This window comes from Prionailurus viverrinus, chromosome B4 (genome assembly GCF_022837055.1).
Source record: "Prionailurus viverrinus isolate Anna chromosome B4, UM_Priviv_1.0, whole genome shotgun sequence".
Lineage (NCBI taxonomy): Eukaryota > Metazoa > Chordata > Mammalia > Carnivora > Felidae > Prionailurus > Prionailurus viverrinus.
In genome coordinates, this window is record NC_062567.1 from 131,181,950 (window position 1) to 131,199,382 (window position 17,433).

General features: G+C 39.0%; 1 protein-coding gene across 2 annotated transcripts in view; it reads right to left on the reverse strand.

Annotated features, from left to right (window-relative positions):
* The window catches only part of MRTFA (myocardin related transcription factor A), a 102,043-nt gene extending 85,005 nt beyond the window's left edge, over window positions 1-17,038 (reverse strand). For both annotated transcript variants that reach the window (XM_047867826.1, XM_047867825.1), the window contains exon 1: window positions 16,759-17,038. In XM_047867826.1, the coding sequence (XP_047723782.1) occupies window positions 16,759-16,804 (46 nt within the window). In that variant the 5' untranslated portion in view covers window positions 16,805-17,038. The remainder of the gene's footprint in view (window positions 1-16,758) is intronic.
* Window positions 17,039-17,433: the final 395 nt, after the last annotated feature.

Consider the following 17,433-nt stretch of genomic DNA (forward strand, 5'->3'; position numbering starts at 1 on the left):
TAATAAAGTAACAGAGAAATCAAGAAAATCTCATTTACAACTGCACCAAAAATAATAGAATACCTAGGAATAAACTTAACCAAGGAGGTGAAAGAGCTATACTCTGAAAACTATAATACACTGATGAAAGAAACTGAAGGTGACACAAACAGAAAAGATATTCCATGCTCATGGATTAGGAGAATGAATACTATTAAAATGTCCATACTACCCAAAGCAATCTACAGATTTAATGCAATCCTTGTCAAAGTACCAACAACATATTTTGCAAAACTAGAACAAATAACCCCTAAGAATGTATGGAACCACAGAAGACCCCAAATAGCCAAAGTCATCTTGAAAAAGAAACATAAAACTGGAGGTATCACAATCTCAGATTTCAAGATATAATACAAAGCTGTAGTAACTAAAACAGTATGGTACTGGCACAAAAATGTACTGGCACATTGATCAATAGAACAGAATAGAGAGCCCAGAAGTAAATCCACGGTTACATGGTCAATTAATCTTTGACAAAGGAGGTAGGAATATGCAACGGGAGTGGTGTCAAATAAAGCCTTGACAGGATCCTGGGCCGCTATTTTGGTCTTGGGGGGGGGGGGAACTATGCAATGGGAAAAAGATAGTCTCTTCACAAATAGTGTTGGGAAAACTAGACAGCTACATGCAAAAAACGAAACTGGACCACTTTCTTACACCATACATAAAAATAAACTCAAAATGAATTAGAGACCTAAATATGAGACCTGAAACCATAAAAACCCTACAAGAGGGCACAGGCAGTAATTTCTCTGACATCAGTCATAGCAACATTTTTCTAGATATGTCTCCTCAGGCAAGAAAACAAAAGCAAAAATAAACTATTGGAACCACATCAAAATAAAAAGCCTCTGCACAGAAAATAAAACAATTAACAAAACTAAAAGACAGCCTGCTGAATGGGACAAGATATTTGCAAATGACAGATCCAGTTGGAGTTAGTATCCATAATATATTTTAAAAACATAATACTTGGGGCGCCTGGGTGGCTCAGTCAGTTAAGTGTCCAACTTCGGCTCAGGTCATGATCTCACCGTTTGTGTGTTCGAGCCCTGCATCGGGCTGTGTGCTGACAGCTCAGAGCCTGGAGCTTGCTTCAGATTCTGTGTCTCCCTCTCCCTGTGCACATCCCCCACTTACACTCTGTGTGTCTCTCTCTCAAACATAAAAAAAGTTAAAAATTTTAGAAAAACACCCCAAAACCAAATAATCCAATTAAAAAATAGGCAGACTACATGAACAGACATTTCTCCAAAGAAGACATACAGATGGCCAATAGACACATAAAAAGATGCTAACATCACTCATCATCAGGGAAATGCAAATCAAAACCACAATGAGATATCACCTCACCTGTCAGAATGGCTAACAAAACACAAGAGGTAACAAGTTTGGCAAGGTCATGGAGAAAAAGGAATCCCCACGCACTGGTGGTGGTAATACAAACTGGTGCAGCCACTGTGGAAAACACTATGGAGTTTCCTCAAAAAATTAAAAATAGAATTACCATATGATCCAGTAATCCCACTACTAATTATTTACACAGAGAATACAAAAACACTAATTCAAAACAATATATGCACTTTTGTTTATTGCAGCATTATTTTAAAATAGTCAAATTGGGGAAGCAACCGAAGTGTATACACACACACACACGGAATACTACTGAGTCATAAAAAGAATGAAGTCTTGCCGTTTGCAACAACATGGACGGATCTAGAGGGTATAAGGCCAAGTAAAATAAGTCAGCCAGCGAAAGACAAATATGATATAATTTCACTCATATGTGCAACTTAAGAAACAAAACAAATGAACAGGGGTGCCTATGTCAGTTAAACGCCTGACTTCAGTTAGGTCATGATCTCACGGTTCATAAGTCTGAGTCCTGTGTTGGGCTCTCTGCTGTCAGCGCAGAACCTGCTTCAGATCCTCTGTTTCCCTCTCTCTCTGCCCCTTCCCCACAGGCGCACATGTGTGTGTGTGCGAGCGCGCCCGCACACACGCACTCTCTCTCAAAAATAAAAAAATACTTAAAAAACAAAGAAAAAAAAGATACAATAAAACAGACTCTCTAAATTCAGAGTACAGACTGGTGGTTACCAGAGGGGAGGCTGGTCGGAGGGGGTATGAGTGAAGTTGGCGAAGGGGATGAAAAGTATACTTTTTGTGATGAGCACTTAGTACTGTAGAGAATTGTTCAATCACTATATTGTACACCTGAAACTAATGTAACACTGTATATTAATTATACTGGAATTAATATATATAATATATATTATATAAATTTATTTTTTATAAATTTTGTATCTTATAAATATTTTATAAATTCATTATATAAATATATATAAAAAGCTAACTTGGTTATGCTTAAGGGAAATAACAGAAGATTTATCCACCTTTGGGGCACAGTTTTAAATGGGAAAACACCTTACCCAGTGTTCAGTATTGTCAGGTCAAAGAATTGAGTGAGGGCAGGGGCGCCTGGGTGGCGCAGTCGGTTAAGCGTCCGACTTCAGCCAGGTCACGATCTCGCGGTCTGTGAGTTCGAGCCCCGTGTCAGGCTCTGGGCTGATGGCTCAGGGCCTGGAGCCTGTTTCCGATTCTGTGTCTCCCTCTCTCTCTGCCCCTCCCCCGTTCATGCTCTGTCTCTCTCTGTCCCAAAAATAAATAAACGTTGAAAAAAAAAAATTAAAAAAAAAGAATTGAGTGAGGGCAAAGGAAAGAAATCTCAGGGAGAAAATTCAGAAATCACCTACAAAGCTGATCTTTCTAACTTAGAAATGATTTCCCAGAACTATTCCCTTGAGAGGTTTTGTGTAGTATAGCACATTTCCTAGCAAGAGATCAGGGGCTGGGAGACAGAAATGGTGTAGGTAGGAAAGAAATTCATGTATTTGTTTGTGTTTGTTTGTAGCAACACCTAACAGTGCCACCACCTTTTTTCCCTTTGCTTCCTTCCTTCAAGAGTCATTTTACCCCCAACCTCCTGGTGCCCAAATTAGCTCTGGTACTCTACAGTAGAGGTGAAAGGCAATAGACCCGATGTTATACCCAACGGTACATTTTCTGCTGCACATAAAAGGAAAACAGCAAGGGCGCCTGGGTGGCTCAAACATCCAACTCTTGATTTTGGCTCAGATCATGATCTCATGGTTCATGGGATCGAGCGCCACACTGGGCTCCAAATTGAAAGTGTGGTGCTGCCTGGGACTCATTCTCTCTCTCTCTCTTTCAAAATAAATAGATTTAAAACAAAAAAGGACAACAGCAATACAAGTAAATAGAATGTTCCATAAACTTAACAAAAATTAGAACAATTACACCCACTCCTACCTTTGAAAAGAACAGCAACAGAATCATGTTAGTTCAAAAGCACAAGAGCATAGTCTGACTGGAACTGATCAATCTAAGTTCACTTTGTAAACAGACTAGATGGAAAAGGGAGAGAGAAATTAACAATAGAAGTCAGAGTCCTTGGGTTAATTTGTGGTTCAGTTGTTAGCCTATAAGAAAAAGGATTTTTTAAGTTTATTTGTTTATTTTGAGAGAGAGAGAGGGAGTGGGGGAAGGGCAGAGAGAGAGAGGAATCCCAAGCAGGCTCTGTGCAGTCAGCACAAGCTCGATGCAGGGTTCAAACTCACAAACTGCGAGATCATGACCTGAGCTGAAGTCAGATGCTTAACTGACAGCCACCCAGGTGCCCCAAGAGTTTTAACCTAAAGATCACTTAAAGCTTACAACAATTAGAGATAATTTTATAAGTTTAAAAAATCAATTTTATTGAAGTTTAATTTAGATATAATATACTTCACCCATTTTAGGCATGTAGTTCAATGCATTTTGACAAATGCATATACCTGCATAACTACTACAATAATAAATACACATTTTCATCCCATAAAGTTCTCTTATGCCCCTTTGCAGTTAACTTCTCTGTTTCTGGCCCCAGGCAACAACTGATTTGCTGTCTGTCACTCTAGAGAATCTTGCATATTGTTTATACAATTTTTTTCTATTGAGAAATAATTCACATACCATACCGTTCAATTCACCCAAAGTGTATAATCCAGTAGTTTTTAGTATATTCTCAAAGGTGCGCAACCATCACTATCTAGTTCTAGAACATTTTCATTACCTCCCCCCACCAAAAAACCCCCATATCCATTAGTAGTCAGTCAACACCCCATTTCATTCCCCAACACCAGGTCCTGACAACCAATGGTCTATTTTCTGTCTCTATGGATTTGCCTATTCTGGACATTTCATATAAATAGAATTTACAATATGTGGCCTTTTGTGTCTATCTTCACTTGGCATGGTTTCAAGGTTCATTTGTTTCACAGACTGTATGTATAATTCATTCCTTTTTATGGCTGAATAACATTCCATTGTAAAGATATACCACATTTTGTTTATCCATTCAACTGATGGACATTTGTGTTGTTTCTACTTTTGGCTAATGCTGCTATTAACACTTGTGTTTAAGTTTTTGTGTGGACAAATGTTTTCAATTTTCTTGAGTATACACCTAGGCGTGGAATTGCTGGGTCATATGGTAAGTTTATGTTCAATGTTTTGAAAAGCTGCCAAACTGCATTTTTCTTTTTTTTTTTTTTTTCAACATTTATTTATTTTTGGGACAGAGAGAGACAGAGCACGAACGGGGGAGGGGCAGAGAGAGAGGGAGACACAGAATCGGAAACAGGCTCCAGGCTCTGAACCATCAGCCCAGAGCCTGACGCGGGGCTCAAACTCACGGGCCGCGAGATTGTGACCTGGCTGAAGTCGGACGCTTAACCGACTGCGCCACCCAGGCGCCCCCAAACTGCATTTTTCAAGTAAGCTTTTTATGGTGAGGTAATTACAGATTCATATGCAAGTTACAAGAAATAATACAGGGAGCGTGCCTCGGTGGCTCAGTCGGTTAAGTGTCGACTTCAGCTCAGGTCATGATCTCACAGTTCGTGAGTCCGAGCTCCAGGTCAGGTTCTGTGCTGATAGCTCAGAGCCTGGAGCCTGCTTTGGATTCTGTGTCTCCCTCTCTCTCTGCTCCTTCCCCACTCTGTCTCTCTCTGTCTTAAACATAAACATTAAAAAAAAATAATAAAGAATACAGAGAGATCCCACATATCCCTCACCCAGTTCCCCCCAATGATAACATCTTGCAAAACTACAGTGCAACATTACAACCAGGATATTGACAGTGATACAATCGAGATACAGAACATTTCCATCATGTTGACCTTTTATAACCACATCTACTTTCCTCCCAGCCCCTGACAACCATCAATCTGTTCTCCATACCTATAATTTTATCATTTCAAAAATGTTATACAAATGAAATCCTACAGTACATAACCTTTTGGGATTGGCTTTTTCACTCAGCGTAATTGTCTGGAGAGACATCCCGGGTGTTTTATGTATCAGTAGTTTGGTCCTTTGTTATTACTATTATTATTATTACTGAATAGTATGTTGCAACCTGCATTTTTAAGGACATTATATAAATGGTACCATTCAGTATATACTCATTTGAGTCTAGCTTCTTACATTCAGCACAACGTTTCTGAAATTCACCCATGTTTTTTATTTAAAAATTTTTTTATAATGTTTATTTTTTTGAGAGAGACAGAGAGTGCACGAGCAGTGGAGGAACAGAGAGAGGGAGACAGGGTCCTTCCTAAGCGGGCTCCATGATGACAGCAGTGAACCACATGCGGGGCTCAAACTCATGAACTATGAGACCATGACCTGAGCCTAAGTCGGATGCTCAACTGACTAAGCCACCCAGGCACCCCCATGTTCTTGAATGTATCAGTAGTTTGTTCGTTTTTATTGCCAGTAATTTTCCACTTTATGGATGTACCACAATTTATCCATTCACTTGCTGATGGACATCTTTGTTCTTTCCAGTTTAGAGTCATTAAGAATAAAGCTGCTGTCAACCCTCATGTGCAAATGTGAATATGTTTCTACTTCTCTTGGATAAAGGCCTAGGAGTAGGACTGCTAGGTCATGGAGTAAATATGTTTAACTTTATAAGAAATGCCAGATTGTTTTCCAGGGGCACCTGGGTGGCTCAGTCGGTTATGCATCTGACTCTTGGTTTTGGCTCAGGTCACGATCTCAAGGTTGGTGGGATCCAGCGCCACATGGGGCTTCTGCACTGATAGCATGGAGCTTGCTTGGGTTTTGCAATCTTAGGTAAGTCACTTAACATTCTTAGTTCCCAATTTGCTCATCTGTAAAATGAAGGATCACCTCCAAGATCCCTTTTCAGGTAAACATTTCAGGTAAACATGCCAAGGAGAAGCCTATTTGTTCTTTCTCCCCAAAAGTCAAGAAAAATGGCTAAGAAGGTGTCAAATTGTGAACATTTCTCAAATGCAGAATACTGTACTAGGAACAAGTTTTCTTTTTTTTGTTTCCTATTTATCCAACGCTCCCACACTAATTAGAAATCATATAATCTTTCTAACCACTGCATTCTTCTCCTCATTTTTATCATTTTGGGCAGTGCTTACCATCCAGGAAATACACCAACAAGTCACCTTAGTGTTACCCGTTTACCTCAAAAACAAAGTCAACATAAATACGTTAGGACAACAGAGCTCAACTTTAACACGCACCTGAGGACTGTGTCCAAATGAAGATTGTGACTGTGTGTGTGAGGGGGGCCTGAGACTCTGCATTCCTAAAAAGCTCTCAGGTGATACAGATGCTGCTGGTCTTTGCAATACGCTTTGAGCAGCAAGGTATTAGAAGACTGAGGTCATAGTTTCCATTTGGGCAGCTTCATTAATGTTGACACCATAAGTTTTCAATACTCTCTACACAACCGAATATTTTATAAATTAGTCTTACGCACTGATTTGAGGAATATAATATAACTGATTCTCAAGAGAATATACTAAGTTAACAGTTCAGAAAATCAAGGCCAGTTTAATTAACATTTTAGTTCTTCAACATAAAAGCTTCAGGTCCTATTTATAAGGCAAAGATGAGGCAATATGAGTTTTGGCTTTCTGATGAAGAACAGATGGACTGCCAAGAGGATTTCACACTTAAACCCTAGGGTCAAAGGACAAAATACATTATGAAAACATAGCTTCAAATAATTAAAGCATTTTATACTACTGCCATTATTTATGCCTATGAGAATTCAAATTCTTACCCATCAAAAAAAAAAAAAAAACTTCATATGTTTTTACTTCATAAAACTTCTGAAAGGTTCAGCAAATTGAGAGTAGTTCGTGTGCTCAGGAAGGATCTATGGCTCTGCCAAGAACATGGCCTAATACAAACACTGCAAAGATGATTTTCAATAAATCTTACAAAATAGAAACAAAGGCAAAAAATGTAAAAGTGATTTATACTATTCTATACTATATTTAAACTAGACTGGTCAGAAGGAATAGCTTAATGGGATGAAGTGCCTCCTTACCATGCACTGTTTGGTCTTTGCCTGCAGAGGTCCCTAATCAATAGTTCTAGCTCCAAATCCAAGATGCTATACTTCCAGCCATTTTCTTCCTCTTATATAACTAACTGCACCTATATGACCTACATGTGCACACACACACACACACACAATTAAATATGGTTTTCATCTGAATACAACAGAAATGTATGTTTATGATAGAAAATCAGAGAGATACAGGAAAACTTCAAAGAAAAAAACACCCTACTACCCAGCAACAACTATTAATATTCTGGTATATATTTCTTACAGTCATTTTTTAAGGATCAAATGGAAAAATAGTACATTTTTCCACATCTTCAAATAATCTCATGACTACATTAGTAATCATATGAATGCACTATAAGTTATTTAACCAAACTCCTACTGTTAAAATTCAGATTACTGCTTTAGTTTTTTTTACTATTATGAATAATACTGCTATAAGCATCCTTATACATAAATCTTATATACCTTTTATAATTTCCTTAGAACAAACTCCTAAAAGTATTTCAAGGATAAAGAAGAAACATATTTTTAAAAACTTTTGTAAGAGTTGCCAAATGCCTGGGAATGCAAACTGGTGCAGCCACTCTGGAAAACAGTATGGAGGTTCTTCAAAAAACTAAAAATAGAACTACCCTACAACCCAGCAATTGCACTACTAGGCATTTATCCAAGGGATACAGGTGTGCTGTTTCGAAGGGACACAGGCACCCCAATGTTTATAGCAGCACTATCAATAATAGCCAAAGTATGGAAAGGGCCCAAATGTCCATCGATGGATGAATGGATAAAGAAGATGTGGTGTATATATATATATATATATATATATATATATATATATATATATACATACATACATATACACACACACACATACATACAATGGAGTATTACTGGGCAATCAAAAAGAATGAAATCTTGCGATTTGCAACTATATGGATGGAACTGGAGGGCATTATGCTAAGTGAAATTAGTTAGAGAAAGGCAAATATCATATGACTTCACTCCTATGAGGACTTTAAGAGACAAAACAGATGAACATAAGGGAAGGGAAACAAAAATAATATAAAAACAGGGAGGGGGACAAAACAGAAGAGACTCATAAATATGGAGAATAAACTGAGGGTTACTGGAGGGGTTATGGGAGGGGGTTGGGATAAATGGGCAAGGGACACTAAGGAATCTACTCCTGAAATCATTGTTGCACTAGATGCTAACTAATTTGGATGTAAATTTAAAAAAATAAAAAATTAAATTAAAAAAAAAAAAGAGTTGCCAAATGCCAAAGAGTTGTGGCAAGTTGTCAGAATGTACAGGAATAAATTAAAAAAAAAAAAAAAAAACCAATTGGGGTGCCTGGGTGGCACGGTCCGTTAAGCATCTGACTCTTGAATTTGGCTCAGGTCGTGATTTCACAGTTCGTGAATTTGAGCCCAGCGTCAGGCTCTATGCTGACAGTTCAGAGCCTGGAGCCTGCTTCAGATTTTGGGTCTTCCTCTCTCTCTGCCCCTCCCCTTGTCGAGCTCTGTCTCTAGCTCTCAAAAATAAACATTAAAAAAAAAATTTTTTTAAAGCATCAAGTACTATGTGCCAGAATTATTAAAAGCATTTTACATATATTAACTCATTTAATACTTACAACAACTTCCTGGGGCTGGCATTAGTACTATTACCATTATTATTATTACTATTATTTTATTTTATTAAAACAAATTTTTTTAACATTTATTCATATTTTGAGAGACAGAGCATGAGTTGGGGAGGGGCCAAGAGAAAGGGAGACAGAATCTGAAGAAGGCTCCAGGCTCTGAACTGACAGCACAGAGCCCGACACGGGGCTCGAACTCACAAACTGTGAGATCATGACCTGAGCTGAAGTCGAATGCTTAACTGACTGAGCCATCCAGGCGCCCACATTACTACTATTTTAGAGATGAAATAACAGGCACAGAGAGGTTAAGTATTGTGCCCAAGATCACACAGCTAGTTAGTGGTAGAACTAAGAAACCTGGGTTCCAAAGTCAATGCTCTTAGATTTTTTTTTAACATTTATTCATTTTTGAGAGACAGAGGGGCAGAGAGGCATTTTGAGAGGCAGAGAGCGAGAGGAGACACAGAATCTGAAGCAGGGTCCAGGCTGCCAACTGTCAGCACAGAGCCTGATGCAGGGCTCGAACCCATGAACTGTGAGATCATGACCTGGGCTGAAATGGGAAACTTAACCAACTGAGCCACCTACTTGCCCCATATGCTCTTAAACACTATACCTACCCTTCTCAAACTTTGATGTCCTGACTTCTTTACCCTCTTATAGTTATTGAGAACTTCAAAGAGCTTTTCTTTTGTTAATGTGGATTATATCTACCAGTATATTTCAGATAAGAAATTAAAAGTGAAAACATTTAAAATATTTATTATTACTTTAAAAAAATAACAATAAGCCTACGTCACATGAAAACATGTTTCTATGAAAAATACAATTATTTTCCAAAACAAACAAACAAAAAAAACAAGAGTATTACTGCTTTCCTATTTTTGCAATTCATATATACTTCATTCAATCTGTTGAGATATCACATATCATATAGCTCTGGAAAACTAGAGTGTATACTCATGAGAGGACAACAGTAAAAAAGGTAAATAGTATTTTAGTATAAATATATAAAAAGACTTCATCTCATACCTACTGAAAAGGTCTCAGGGACACCCAGGGGTTCCTGCGACCACACTGTGAGAACCACTACACTAGTTAGTACAGTGCACGCTCTACAAAATAGCTGAAAAGCACGGTCTCAGGAACACGGTCTTAGGTATTTGCCTAAAACACCTTCCAAATTTTCTGATCTATCATTTATTCAAGAATTATTTTAAGTGCTTATTATATGTGTCAGGTGCTGGAAACAGCAGAAAACAAGAGAGAGAGATCCCTCATTTTGAGGTATTTATATTCTAGTGGGGAGAGTAGCAGTAAACAACAAACAAACCTATAAACAAATAAAGTGTGTGTTCCCTCAGATGATAAATGGTATGAATAAAAATAAAAGCAGGATCTTACAGGATGGTCAAGGAAGGCCCGAGAAAATGAGATCTGAACCTCACCGAGAGGTGAGGGAGCAAGCCGTGAGGCTACCCAGCACAAAGTGCCCCACGTGGAAGGAATATCCGGTGCAGCAGCCCTGAAGCAGGAGCGTCCCTAAGTTGTGCAGGGACAGCAAAGAGAGAGGTGCGGCTAGGACAGATCAAGTGACGGAAAGGAGCAGATGCAGTCTGAGGGTCACAGAGCTGCGGGCAGATCACACAAGACTTTGTAGCCCCTATAAAGACTTCGGCTTTCCCTGTGAATGAGAACCACTAGCAGGTTCTAGAGAGAAGGGATCTGATCTGGCCCTCATTTTATTTTTATTTTTATTTTAGACAGAGTGTGCACGTGTGTTCGTGTGCAGTAGGGAAGAGGCAGAGGGGGAGAGAGAGAGAATCTCAAGCAGGCTCCACACTCAGCGGGGAGCTCTTCCCACCACCTGAGCCCAAATCAAGAGTCAGACACTTAACCGACTGCGCCACCCAGACACCCCTGATCTTCATTTTAAATGGAAAATAGAAGTAATTAGTGTTTAAAGTAAAAAACCTGAATGTAAACTCTTACTGTGTGTCCTGAAGCCTCTCTGAGCCTCAGTTTCTCCTTGGTAAAATGTGAAACTACAGATGCCTCATAGACTCGTTGTCAAGATCAGACAAGATAACACACACAAATACTTTATAATGTACAGACTATAAACATTTCATGACTAGATTTACTTTTGCCGGGTAACTGTCACGTACCCCCCTCTTCTCTAGGCCCTTATCCCATACTTACTCCACTGCTGCAGCCACCATCCCATTTATGTGACTGCCGTGAGATGAAGAAGACCCCGACACCATGAGTTCAGTCTGATATTGCCCTTTAACTTGTTGAGAGAAAGGCAGAGAAAGTTATTTTTTGTTGTTGATGGCAGAGTGAGGGTTTTTAGCATTTTTTTCCTTGTTGTTATAAAGAAAATCCTTTCAAAAACAATGCATGTGGTAATCATAAAAGTGAAGTTCCAAAAAAAACAAGACTGTATGAAACTCATCTTTATTTCATTTGGCACTGTTTTAATAAAGCTAAAACTGTGGTTCGTGGTCTTGACAGCTTGCCTCATCCAAAAGGAAACAAAAGGGAAGAAAAAAGGATAGAGACACATGGATGAATTCAAATTCCTTTGATCTGGGTCCTGTTTCTAAGGGGATCCCAGATAAATTAATGAGTCAGAGAAAAGGCAGTAAGATGTAATCCAGAATACTGATGACAATAGCTGTCTGTCTGCCTACCTGTCTTCTGAGATCACCATCAAGGTATGAGATCATCAACCAGACCAGAGAAGGAAGGCAAGATAGAGGCCCACCAGAGAACCACAGGGCCTATAGCATCTGACTCCACTTCTCAGGGGCAGGAGCTAGACACCCAGGCCCTGGTTTTATCTCCACCTCTTAATATGTGAGTCAATCTGAGTAGTGATAGAAACCTGCAATGGAAAAACCCAAGGAAAACCAAGATCTCTGGGGAAAATTATAAACAATCTCCTACATCAGAGGTCTCTGAGGGTTTCTTTTAAGTATGTTACAGCAGAAAGAGCACTATCATGAGAGTAAGGAAATGAATTCTCCTTCCACCTGTACTACTAATTAATTATGTGGCTTCAGGAAATAAAGTATCCTCAGTGGACCAATTTCCTCTTTTCTTTTTTTGTTTTTTTTTTACGTTTTACTTATTTAAGTAATCTATACATCCAACATGGGGCTCAAACTCACAATCCCAAGATCAAGAGTCGCATGTTCTTCTGCCTGAGCCAGCTAAGCTTCCCCCAGTTTCCTCTTCTTAAATAAAGGAGAGGACAAGAAACACCTAAGGTTTCCTCAAGCTCTAAAATCCTTTGAATATAAACAAAAAATATGTTTTTTTTTTAAAGCCCACACTAATATTTATATTTTTAGGATATTCAAAAGGTAAGTATTGCTGAAAATTCTGAAGTTTTTCACCAGCTCTATAAATCCCTGAGTGATGTGAACCCAAACAAGGGGGCCCTACCTTAAAGAGTTAACCTACTACCAAAAAGGGCAAAAGTTACCTGCCCACCATCTTCCTTCAACTTTATTTTTATGAATTACTATTCCCCTCTCTCCAACCCAAACTATTATAAAATACACAGTTCAGAGGCAAATTGTAATGATCAGCAAACTAGAAACTTCTTTAAAGAAATCTGCAAGAATTAAGTATTTAGACATCAAGTGATGGAAGGAATAAATGGGCGGAGAAACACTCTTCAATTGTTAAATTAATATTTTTTAATAGGTAACATGTATATGGTACAAAACATGAAAGATTCAAAAGGCAGATACAGTTAAAAACAAGGAAAACTGTTTTCTGAGGGATAAATCGGAGAGGGCACTTGGAGGACTTCAGCGCATGTTGTGCTCGATTTCTTAGGTTGGGTTATGTACTCCATATATTGTTTTAATACATACTCCGTATGTTATTTCACCTTTATGTGGTATTCCATAATCATAATAAAATTAGAAGATAACTGTTTTGTGGAACAAAAAGTCTCTTCTATCCCAATCCTCCAGCCCTGAGGTAGTCATTGTCAGCAGTTTCTTTTTTTTTTCAACGTTTATTTATTATTTTTTTTTTTAAGACAGAGAGAGACAGCATGAACGGGGGAGGGGCAGAGAGAGAGGGAGACACATAAGACAGAGAGAGACAGCATGAACGGGGGAGGGGCAGAGAGAGAGGGAGACACAGAATCAGAAGCAGGCTCCAGGCTCTGAGCCATCAGCCCAGAGCCTGACACGGGGCTCGAACTCACAGACCGCGAGATCGTGACCTGGCTGAAGTCGGACGCTTAACCGACTGCGCCACCCAGGCGCCCCTGTCAGCAGTTTCTTATGATCCTTCCAGAGATAACCTAGACAGAAAAACCAGACTCCCTAATGGTATCACATCGAGATCAAGGTATGTCAAGGGACCAACAGAAACCTAAGGAACTGTGTCAATCCCTTTCTCAAAAGTCAACTCTGTTCCACTGTTGTAGACTCAGAAACTAAGACTACACTGGCTGGATACAGGGACGAGGCCCGCCTGGTCAAAGTCTTACATACTAGCTGGCAAGAGCCAAGCCCCAGCATTCCTCTGTTCTAAAATGCATCAGCCAGTGCCCCAACACTCCCTTACTCTTAAACTTCAGAAATCCCAAATATCCATCTCAGATCATTCGTTTTCTAATTAGAGTGATCTAGACAGGTGTCCACAGTGGTGACAGATGCTTTAATCCTCCAATCGTGGTTTGATCAGAACACTTAGATTTAACAATGCACATCACAGGAACACAGGGCACACTGCACATCCTGAGATGTGGAAGAAGTTCAATTTTCAAAGCCAGGCGTTCAACAGCACCTACTCTGGGCAAGGACTGACTAAGAGACGAGACGGTAGTTGGAGGATTCAGTTCTCAATGCAAAACAGATTTTTAAAAATTCTGAGAATATCTTGTTTTAAGGGCTTATGCCTATTTATTAGGGGAAGTATGCCAAACCAGATTTTTCATTTATTCAAAAAAGATACTTACTGGAGTGTCTACCATGTGCCAATGTCAGGAGCCAAAATACAAATGACTATATTGCCTTTGAGAAGCTAATAACCTAATTAGAGAGATGGGTAAAGATGATAATTGGCCTACAATGTAAAGGTGGTGCTGTAGGAACAGAGAGAAGGAAGGACTGACTCTATTCAGATGCTTCACAGAAAGGTAGCATCTGAACTGGATCTCAAAGGGTCAATAAGAGACCATCAGCAGTGAGGAGGATGAAAATCTTCATATACAAGTATGTCTCACCAAAATCTCCCAAGCTCCAAATACTAAATGAACACTGTTAATAAATACACAATGTACCCTGGAACATTGCTATAACAGTCAGTATCCTGAAGTTTAATTTAGGATAAAGGCTTTGCATCTTAAATCTTGTCCAAAAAGTTTATTTTTAAAAGTCTCATTAGGGGCGCCTGGGTGGCTCAGTCGGTTAAGCGTCCGACTTCAGCTCAGGTCACGATCTCACGGTCCGTGAGTTCGAGCCCCGCATCGGGCTCTGGGCTGATGATGGCCCAGAGCCTGGAGCCTGCTTCCGATTCTGTGTCTCCCTCTCTCTCTGACCCTCCCCCGTTCATGCTCTGCCTCTCTCTGTCTCAAAAATAAATAAACGTTAAAAAAAAAAAAAGTCTCATTAAACAGGGGTGCCTGGGTGGCTTCACCTATAAAGTATATATTCAGGGAAGTCCAAACATTGTATTGCTAGAAATTAACCTATGGCTCATGTAGTCTAAATATCTTGACTTTTTTTTAGACAGTGGGCTTTTAGTTTATCAAGGCTTCATAATGATGCTTTTTCTTTTCCTATCATAAATATAGCTATCATACTACTGTTGCAATCCAGCATAATGGCCACAGCTTAAGAAGAAAACAGTAACAATATTACAAAAATTTTGAACATTTAGGAACCACAAGTACTAGAGAAATCGGTTTGCTATGCCCACTTTCTCTACTTTTATGAACACAGGCAAAAGACAAAGGTACACACACATGCTATTTATTCTCTGCAGATCTTTCATTTTACCTGTACCCAACACCCTTGTCAATTTTATCGGTACTTGTCTTACATACTATTATCCTTTGAAAGTTTTATGAAGTAGTTGGTCCAACAGATGGGTAGCTAGCCCTGCCCAACATATGTCATAGGAAAAACAGCTCTTAGGCAAGGCAAGAAGTAAGTCCCTTTAGGGGAAAGCAAATAATCTTTTAACCTTTACTAAGAAAAGTTACTGGACTGAGATAATCTGTAAGTAACAAAGCGATCAAAGAAGGGTGAGAGAGTTCAAATGCTAACTTACATTCCCTGAGATAAAATGTGCACTTGCCCACATACAACAGAGAACTTTAACACAGAGAAGGGAAACAAAACAAACCCCAAGCCAGTTTAACTGGGAGTGATTTCATCAGAGACAAGTGGGAAACAGTCAGATAAGCATACTATCTTGTTTAGAACACGGAACTCAAGAGATCTGAGGGAGGAAAAGGAAAGGCAACAACCTAAAAAATATAGCATATATGAACAGAAGAACTCAACTAATAAATGGCTCATCGTGGTCTTATTTGTAAAACCAGAAAGAACAGAACGGCAGCAGTATCTTTCCTCTTTGCCCTTCCCTGTCCATAAAGCTTAACCTGATAGCATCTGATCCCGTCTTCAGATGGATATCTGTGTCTTTCAACATACTATCTAAGTGTTCCCCAAGGAGAACAGTAAGACCAATTCTGCCAGAGACAGTATCTGCCAAAACCTAGCTCATTCTAATGAGTGAAAGCCAGTGGATGGGAAGAGGTCCGCAAATGCCACTTGTATGAATCTTTCAAGATATGCTCTGAAACAGGAAAACACTACAGACTACATTTTAGCAGAAGCCTAAAAATAACAAAAGAACATTCCCTATTTTTAGAAAACTAACTTAACAAGTTTCAAAACACGAAAAGTAAAGGGGACCATTAAAAACAAACTGGAATTTTAACTGTTTTAAAAGACACTTCTGAATTGAGAAAATTGTTTTTAGAGACAGAATTTCAAAAATCTTACATTCTTTCTGTTGACTCCTTTCTTGCTCAAACTTTCCCATCTCCAAAACTTAGAGTCTCAATATTATTGGTTATAAAAGAACATTTCCAAGAACCAAAAGATGATACTGAAAGGAGGTTATACCACAAATGAGAAAGAACTAAAGAAAAATTTTAAAACATGCTTTCACAAAGAGACATAAGAGTGTGGACAGTAATGTATAAAACAGCAAAAGCAATTTAAATATCCTACATTAAAAGCAGTGCTACAGATAATAATAAAACACTTAATTACAGGAAAGTGTTTTCTTCCCCTCACATAGGTCTCCTCACTGAACGGTTTTAAGTCAGTAAATATCTAAAGCAAAGCTATGTCTGAATAACTGGAGTTTGCAACTAGAAAAAAAAAACGACTAATTTTTTTTATAATAAAAACCTAAACATGAAGTACATTCACTGGACAATTTATGTTTAGCCCCATCTATCTTCCTCCCATTTCCATCCAATCCTAGTACAGATATACCCAACCTTATTAAAGAAACCCATGGCAAATAGGATCTGCAGGAGATACTAAATTACCGGACTGCACAGCCATCATTAACATCTCTGGTTCCAGTAGAGTCATGACAGATTCTTCTCAGAAACAGCAACCCACAAATGTAATGAAAAAATTCAAAGTCACAGAAGATGTTGTCTTCAGAGGCAACTGAAGCTTTCATAAATTCAATCTCGTGCCTTATGCTCAAATCAGACTGTGAGAACTCACTCCCCTTCTCAGTACAGTTACCAATTTATCCACCCTTCAGGCAAGTCAAGATGGCACAGAGTTGAATTACTGCCGACAGGAAACCAAAAGGCGCTCAAGTTAAGACATATGAAGTGTGGTTAGAACAGTGAGTGAGCTCCTCCCCTTGCTGTTCGTCTCCGGGGGGAGGGGAGAGACATACAGAGAGAGACCTTCAGAACACAGATCAAATGCTTCCCCCCACCCCCCACCCTTTTCAGGAGGAGAAGGTAAGGTCTGTTCAAAACTTTTAGTATAAGGGACTTGGCTGCTAATGCAGTTTAGAGCAACAGATTAAAACACAATTCAAACAACTCAATCCTTTGAAACAAACAGCCCAATTACTGACCCATTACTTCGGTGGGGATGGGAATTAGGTACATACAAACACATGCATACAGAGGGTTGTGTATGGTGAGTTAGTTTTCTGAAAAAGAGTTCTAAGGGCTTTTCATCTGTGGTATTTATGG